This window comes from Carassius carassius, chromosome 10, assembly GCF_963082965.1.
Source record: "Carassius carassius chromosome 10, fCarCar2.1, whole genome shotgun sequence".
NCBI lineage: Eukaryota > Metazoa > Chordata > Actinopteri > Cypriniformes > Cyprinidae > Carassius > Carassius carassius.
In genome coordinates, this window is record NC_081764.1 from 16,737,646 (window position 1) to 16,746,688 (window position 9,043).

Consider the following 9,043-nt stretch of genomic DNA (forward strand, 5'->3'; position numbering starts at 1 on the left):
GTAGCACACTTCTTCAGCTATGCATCAGCATTTGGGTGTATATTAGATGTACACTGATGGTACAAGAATATGAAAGTTCTTTAAACATGACGTGATGGAGCAAGTTCCCTTTTATTGCAGCTGTACACTGAAAACAGTAATACTCTCTCAGAAAACAGCTTGTTATTTAGTATACCCTGAATGGTAAAAGGCTCGTTTCACACCAAGAATGATAACTATAAAGATAACTATAACAGCGTCCAGACCAGCGGATGATATTATCTGTTTATTCCAAGCATACACTTGCCAACAACTTAAAATTCTCCAGGTCATGATAGCAGGATTGATTCTGATTGGGTGTCAATGTTCTTATCATTCATCAGCTGGAAAAATTTAAAATCGTTCTGAAAGTGATTCCAACAATATTGTTTCTCTGTGCCTTTATAGCTGTGGTGTGGGCTCTGCTATTCTTTAATATTAAGAATGCTTTTTAGAACTATATCATTATCTTTATAATTATCATGCTTGGTGTGAACAGGACTTAATAGTCGTTCATTAATGGTACATATTACTACTCAAAAGTACCAATTTGCACCTTTTAAAGGTAGATAAGGTATAAAGCTATCTTTTGTACCTTAGCTGTCCCCAGAATCAAGCTAACACACCCCCCCCCCCTTTCTGACCTTGTACAGATATTTAAAGGAACATTTGCCTCCAAAATGGAAATTCTATCATCATTTATAGTCAAACATTAAAAAAAAAAAAAAAAATTAAGCAAGATATTCACACAGCTCTTTTTCACAAAAATGTGAGACGCATAAAGAAAATATCCATGGCATAGTAGACTTAAACCTTTGATCGATGTGCCATGTTTGAATATACAGTAAACATGAATGAGGTTTGAGAACTGCATAAGGGAAAATATTATCAGTGAAAAGAATCTTAAATTTTGGGTTTTTCCTCTTGCAAAGCTATTGCATATCATAGATTATACTGCAAGGTATTAAACTTTGTTCCACTTGTTTTGAAAGAAAAAAAGAAGTTCAAATGAAATGTTTTGTAACCATACCGAACTCAAATCAGATGTTTCATCTGTTAATGTTTTGTTTACTTTTGTGATTGTAATGCCAAGTACTCTTGAGTAATCCAGAGTAATATGCACTATGCACACATATTACAGTCTCGCCCCCTCCCCCCGGTGAAGATGCCCCGTTACATTAATGGACAGGAAGCCTTGCACAAATATGAGGAAAGAGAAGCAAATACAGAGAGAGTCAGACAGAGAGAGAGAGAGAAAGAGAGAGAATAATCTGCTGACACCTCACAGTTTGAGTCACATGATGTGATAGAGAACCTGAATAGTGCCACAGTCGCTTCAGCCTGGTGGTTTCCATCTTACGTCTTTCTCTCATGCACACAGCCATAAGCCATACTGTCTATAAGAGCTCAGCGTTGATGGCCACAGTGTGGTGGGACAGAACGTGTGTGATGCATTACGAAGATAACATACTTTTTCACAAGATTTTCTTCACAGATGTCACACGAGATGATACTCAAAAGTCAAGTGTTATATGAAGATTAATGGAAGCTGTATGAGATGTGATAAAGTTCTTTGTCACTTTGTATGTAGTGAGAATAGGGGGTATATTGTAATTGCAACCACCAAAATGCATCTGATGATTAGCATTTCCAAACTTTATTTAAAAATAAATAAATAAAAACCTTTTAGGGTTAAAAACATTTATTCTCAGCTGAATCACTGATGGATTTTACTTGAGAAATACAGAAAAAATGTATATATATAGATATATAAAAAAACACCTAAGAAAATACATTTATACCAGTTGGTTACAGTAATTAAAATAATATTAATAATGATAGAGCTTGATTACAAGAAGCAAAAACTAAACCAGTATTATGTCACCAAAAAATCTGCACTTGTATAATAAAAGGAATAATTATTCATATTAAGTGACTATATAGTGTTAAGTGCACATGCATCTAAATAGTCTTAATAACAAATATTATCAAAAAGCAATCAAGGAATTAAAAAAATTTAAGTAGTATTCATATCAACTCCTTACTGGTTTGTTAACCTTCACACATTCTTACCACAGCTTGACCATTAAACATGATTATATACATAGTTTTTACACAGAGTATGAAAATCTTTAGTTTTAAACTGATTTCATTAGGAAAGGAAGTGCTTACAAAATGTACAGTCAAAGCACGTCATTAGCAAACAGGTAATATGCTAATAAAAACACAACATACATCTTAAAAGGCAGGACACAGTCTTAGGCACAATTTATGTCTTCTTGAGCCTTGATGGAGTCTTTAGTCCCTGTCTAATGTGTTCTGGCAACTGACTGATATTTAACAGTCACTTATAGCCTACAGTCTTTAGCTTTAAAGCAACTGTATGTAGTTTTGTGTATTTTGCTACTTTGGAGCCCTTTGCAATTAAATAAGCTATATGTACAATTCAGAAACCTTTGTTTTTATTAGTGATTAGAGAGAATCAGTGGCCATTAAGTGAACTGCAGCCAGCAACTTATTTGCTAATGCTCGCACTCGTGCACACGTAACGAACAAGAGCTGGTTGAAGTGACCCCAATAACAAGATATTATTGATAGTCTGATAACTATGGAATGATAGCCACTAAATATGGAATGTGAATTTTATTAGGGGAACCCCACCAAAAAACTTGGGTTTATTTCCCCCCCGGAGCGCGACTGGGCTAGTTTTGGGTAGCAATTGGTTGGATTTTGATATGAAAACCTGGCAACCCTTCCTTACATACTCACGGCCATAGACTGTTAAAGAAGATGGACGACGTGTTTCTACTTCCTTCCACTATAGAAAAGTGGAGCCAAAGCATCTCAGTACGGCCGCTGCCATCTTGAGAAAATGATGTCATTTGGAGCCAGAGTCTGCGCAGTAGTGTCGTGTAGCCTCAGTATCAAACTCCCGTCCAAACTCCTGCAGACCCAATCAACCATAACAACGCCCCATATTTATAGCATCAAATTACTAGCTAAAATCAAACTTATCACAAAAATAAAAATTTTTACATCAGCGTGATAACTACCTTAAATTACCAAAAACATCTTTTTGTATTGGAAGTGTAAATTTTCTTTTTTACTTTGATCCAAGTTCCATTCGTCTACATGGAGAGGGCGGGGTTTATAACCTGTACTGCAGCCAGCCACCAGGGGGCCATCAAAGAGCGATAATGAAAAGCGATTAATACATGAAAATTCTTATCATTTTTAAGTGTGTGAAAATCACTCATCACAAACATATCGCTGTAGTAATTACAGCAGATAGCTGTGTACATGCATTTGTTGTTGCCTTAAATCAACCCGACTTTATACCCACTCACCAACTTAAATACTCCTAGAACAGATGTTTGGGTGAAAGCAGAAGCCATTCACCTTATTAGAAGTCCGTGTAACAGAGTGATGTTGTAACTGATCTTTAAATTTACATACAATTGCTTTAACATCCCCAAATCATAGGCTTGGTTTTTTGACATAAGGCTGTTTAAAGTTCCCTATCTTTAATTGACCGTACACTGAGGAAGTGTATAGGCCAAATCACTAAATCCAATGAAAAATGTCCATGCCATTTTTAAGATTTTCATAAGAACTCAGACTTTGCGGTCAGAGAGCTCTCATGTGTACCTTTCAGGTCCCCGCTTGTAGCGCCGGACCCCCCTGACTGGTCTCTGCAAAAAATCCTGCGAACGCTTTCCCTGAACTTCTCAGCAGCAAACAGGTAGACCAGGGGATCCAAAGCCCCATTCAGGCAGGTTAGAGAGGAAGTAAGCCGGTTAGCCAGGGCTAGTCCTCTTTTAATTTGACAGGATAAGTCGGGGTGTCCGTAACCTAGGATGAAGGTTGCACGGCTTAAATGATAGGGTAGAAAGCACACTATGTAGATGAGCATGACCAGACCAATGGTGCGGAGAGCACGGAGTTTAAGTGCTGGCTCCAGCCTTGAACCTTTCCGCAGACTGTTCACTATCAACAGGTAGCAAGAAAGCGTGGCAATGAAAGGTGGCATGAAGGCTACAGCGAGAGAGACGAGAGCATGCCGTGAGGCCTTTTCTCTGTACAGTTGCAAGCATATTGTAGAGCCGTTGAAATCTGTAGTCTGCTTGGTGACCAGTAGGGGCGCCATAGACACTATCACCAAAGCCCATACTGCAAAACTGGCAATGTGAGCATAACGAGGGCGCCTGACCTTGAGGGAACGTACAGCATGTACCACAGCAAGGTATCTATCACCTGCAACACAGGCTAGGAAGTACAAACTGGCATACATGTTGACATAAAAGAAGAAGCCTGCAAGACGGCAGGGAATTTCACCAAACGGCCAATGTTCCCCAGTTAAATGATAAGTGGCTCTGAGGGGTAAAACGAAGATGTAAAACACGTCAGCCACAGCAAGATGAAGCAGGAAGACATTGGCTGGAGAAGAGTTGCCTCTCTGGCGGGCGAAGATCCACAGGGCAAGGCTATTGCCGTTTAGTGCCAGAAGGAAAATTATAATGTAGTACAATCCAAAAATCGTGTTCTCCACTGTACTATCCACAGGTGGGCAGCTCTCCGTGGATCGATTGGGCAGCAATGTGGGAAATTCTGTCAGGGGGGACTCCATTTTTATAACTGCAAACAAAGGAAAAGAAAAACATGTTTATTAATAGTTGAAATCGATTAAAATATAAATGGCAATATAATTTTATATATATATATATACACACACACACACACACATACATACAGTTCAGACCAAAAGTTTGGACACACCTCATTCAAAGAGTTTTCTTTATTTTCATGACTATGAAAATTGTAGATTCACACTGAAGGCATCAAAACTATGAATTAACACATGTGGAATTATATACATAACAAAAAAGTGTGAAAAAACTGAAAATATGTCATATTCTAGGTTCTTCAAAGTAGCCACCTTTTGCTTTGATTTCTTCTTTGCACACTCTTGGCATTCTCTTGATGAGCTTCAAGAGGTAGTCACCTGAAATGGCCTTCCAACAGTCTTGAAGGAGTTCCCCGAGAGATGCTTAGCATTTGTTGGCCCTTTTGTCTTCTGTCTGCGGTCCAGCTCACCCCTAAACCATCTCCATTGGGTTCAGGTCCGGTGACTGTGGAGGCCAGGTCATCTGGCGCAGCACCCCATCACTCTCCTTCTTGGTCAAATAGCCCTTGATGCCTTCAGTGTGACTCTACAATTTTCATAGTCATGAAGGTGTGTCCAAACTTTCGGTCTGTACTGTGTGTATATATATATATATATATATATATACATATATATACATATATATACATATATATACATATATATATATATATATATATATATATATATATATAAACATATGGGGTTCTCTTAAAATGAATATTGAAAAAATACTGGAAAAAAAAAAACAGTTTGACTGGCTCCACAGAAATATTAAGAATGTATGTAGTTATGAGATGGTGCCCCCTAGAGAGCTGATCCCCTAGACAGATAGCATCATTTCCATGTAAAAGGCAAGAACAAGCTATCGATAAATTAGCATTAAAATTTATAGATCAACAATAAAGCCCACATTTGGCACACAATCCCATCAAATATCTAAAGCAACCTATGCCTCATTCAAGTTAATTTCATGGATCGCTAAAAGTTGTGATGATAAATCAAAATGAAAACTGAAAGCAGAACAGAAGAGAACAAGATTACATCTGCTTTTGGGAATGCGTTTCCAAAGTTGCCTGATGTCAAAACATGTCAATAAATATGAAGCAAAGAACACAGCAGTAATATCTTTATTCCAGCAGCAGTAAAAATGAATCCTCCCTGCGCACTTTGAATAGTGAGGGAGGGAGTGTTACAGCTATCTGGGTGTTTGGCAGAAATTTAGAAGCTTAGATTTTTTGTGTTTTAGGAGTCTCGGCAGATGTCCCTGTGGAGTAGATGACTTCACCCTCATTGCATCTCCACACACGCTACGATGCATGAAAGTGCTGTTGCAACCTCTGACCGAACCAGAGCCACTCTCGGCTATCTGCTTACAGTCTGACACAGCTGTCCTCATGGCATTCTGTTTGTCAAACCTTTGGCGTGTGCAAAGGGCAGCCTGCCTTAGATTCAATGAGCAAACTCTGTTTGGAAGAGGCATTCATTCTAGCCCGCCATCCAGTAACAGTTGCTCTATTAATAATCATGCTTTAATGAAGCATCTGCAGGGTTGAGCTGAAGACCTTTTTTTTTAAAAAAAGGTTCAAAGTAGGGGAAAAGTTCACATGCTACTTCTGGAACTAGAGCTGACCGTTTGGATTTTTTATTTTTAATCTTTGTCTTTTTTTATACAGTATATTATGAATATTGCATCATATTAGGTTGTCTTTTTAAAATACATTTCTAATTGATTTCAGTGATTTCTTGCAAGTTGCAAGGGTCAGTGACGATGTTTGGACAGGATCTATTTTATATACATTAAAATGTAAATAAATAGCAACCTATGATGAGCATGCTTTTTTATTTCATAATTAAAATTCATTGGGGTCCTTCAATTCATATCTATGAATAATATATGAACATATGAAATATTGAAATTGAAATATGAAATAAAATAATTTAAAAAATAACACCCATGTCTGCCAAATAATTTTCATGAGATGCAGATAGCATGCAGTAATATTAAGAAACATGAAATTAATAAACAATATAAAAATTAAAAGAGAGAGAGAGAGAGAGAGCAGGCTAGTTCAGGTGCTTATGTCATGTGGTGCATGACACTATTTTTAAATTAATAATTCTAACCTAGGAATAAGTATGAGGAAGTATTGGCATTCTTATTGGTCAGATAGTCCAAATGCAAAATAAGTGGTTTGAATTTGACAGGGTTCACAGAAAGCAAAACAAACTGAATACTAAATTTCATTTCCACATGCTTTGGAATACTTCTCTAAAAGTATCCATTTCTTCATGACTAAAATATGCTACCAAAACATTTCACTGGAACTGGGATAATGGGGGGCACTTTATCAATATTTTCAGAACACTATAGAAAAACACAAAGTGTGTGTGTACAAAGGAGTGTCTCAAGATCCTGCCATTGGATAGGAAACTGCTGCGGAATTTGTAAACGCAGGGGGTGGGAATCCTCAACTCCCAGAACATGGCAAACCCTTCAGTTATATAAACAGATAAAAGTAGAGAATTACAAAACAATAAGCTTTCATTAACTGTGCTTAGAGGAGTGATCTGTGATTGAGAAATCCAGATGTTAACAAATGGCTCCAGTGGTTCTCTGGCGTGTGGCATGAAACTATGGAAAAACACATTACTCGGACCAAAAAAAAAAAACAGATTTTCAAAGTACAATCCAGCAGCAGCACAAGTGAAAACACACTCCAAACCGGAAAATCTTGAAGGACGAGGCATCTCCATAGGCTGGCAACAGTACAAAATCACTTTTGTGTTAAAGAAATAAGTGGGGGTCAAGCTGGGGTTGCAATTTGACACTAATGCTCCTATACCACATCAAACAAAAGCAGCAGAAGTAATCACAGGCATAAGGCTCACTGCAGATTAACAGAAGCTATACTGCAGCTCAGTGTGGACCGACACACTTCCAGAACTCAAGCTAAAACTTTTTTTTTTTTTTAGGTAATACACATATACATAAAATAGGACAAGAAAGCAAATGTAGCACAACTTTCTATATTGCATTTTTTAGAACCAATTTCCTTGATGTGATTGACTTACCTTAGATGCAACCAAAAGTACATACAAAATGAGATGCACATGAACTAGGAAAACACCATATGCTCAGCCAAAAAATGTTTTAATACAAATTTAAATAATAATAAAAAGTGTGTAGATTTAATTTGAAAGAATATATACAAACAAGTGTCAACTGAGTCAGACAGCAGACACTGAAAGAGTAAATTAAGTCCATGAAAGACTCACCAGAGTGTTGATCTTTCAACAGCCTGCGCAGCAGTGACGGTCTTGAGCTGAGCAGAGGAGAGAGAGAGAGAGAGAGAGAGAGAGAGAGAGAGAGAGAGAGAGAGAGCTGTGCCTGAAAAGCGAGAGCAAACCAGCAGCTTCTGTTGAGCAGCAGAGTTTAATGGAGCTGAGACTCTACTCTCTCAGGCTGAGCTGTGTTTAAGATACGATACTGTGGCTCTTTTTGTGTCGCCAACAAATTTGATCACAAAAACACGGTTTGCAATGGGAAGGCTCTAATGTGACCCTTGACCTCAGCCTTTCTTTGCAATGCTATTTTCTTCTGAGGGCCACTTGTGTGCTCCACAATTACTCGAGTCAGAAGAAGCGGCACAATTCGACAGGGGGAGAATAATGGCATGCCTTGCTAGCAATGTGGAGCCAGTGGGGTACCATGGCAACAGGGACTAGCGTGCCTTTAAGTTACAACCACCCCCCACTCTAAAACCCCCCTCCTTCAACCATATCAATAAACAGAAGATGAACTGAGCATTTAATGGGGGAGTTTATGAATAAAGACCAAAGATTATCCATTGTAGACTGTGGAGAGCCAGACAGACGAGGCCCCTTGGAACGCAGAGTATGAGTGAGAAGAAATCGGAGTCGAAATCACAAGGGCAAGTAGGAGAATAACAGACTGGGGTCCTTGTTTCTCGGCTCCCTGCTGTGGACTGTTGGGGCATCATATAAAATAATAAGGGCATGTGATCCTCAGACAGATGTGGAGCCCCAAGCGAACAGCAAGAGCAATAATCTGTCTTTCATTCTGGAAGATCACAGCTGTGTAGGACACACATCATCTCTTTTTCTTCTGTCTAGGCCCGTTTTCAATGATATGCTAATATAATTCACTTTACTGAATGAGTACACTATCTAGTTGACTCTTTTCTACCAGAATAGGCTAAATAATACAGTGCCAAGTCTTAATTGGGACATCTCCAAGCCTCAATATATGCTGCCCCCTCGAGACTTTGTTGCCCTGGGGCAAAACACAGTTTAACAGAGAAGAACTCATCTTCTATCAGATTCATGAGCTGAAACAGT

At 38.4% G+C, this 9,043-nt stretch overlaps 1 protein-coding gene across 1 annotated transcript; it reads right to left on the reverse strand.

Annotated features, from left to right (window-relative positions):
- Nucleotides 1-2,688: 2,688 nt before the first annotated feature.
- On the reverse strand, nucleotides 2,689-8,179 carry LOC132151893 (uracil nucleotide/cysteinyl leukotriene receptor-like). Its single transcript, XM_059560405.1, has 2 exons — nucleotides 7,961-8,179; nucleotides 2,689-4,653 (listed from the first exon to the last, which is right to left on the reverse strand). Exon 2 carries the CDS (start codon nucleotides 4,643-4,645, stop codon nucleotides 3,623-3,625), a length of 1,023 nt encoding a protein of 340 aa, XP_059416388.1. The 5' UTR covers nucleotides 4,646-4,653; nucleotides 7,961-8,179; the 3' UTR covers nucleotides 2,689-3,622.
- Nucleotides 8,180-9,043: the final 864 nt, after the last annotated feature.

What these genes read in the sequence shown, in the direction of transcription:
- LOC132151893 (XM_059560405.1), bottom strand. Translation starts at nt 4,645, where the DNA reads ATGGAGTCCCCCCTGACAGAATTTCCCACATTGCTGCCCAATCGATCC.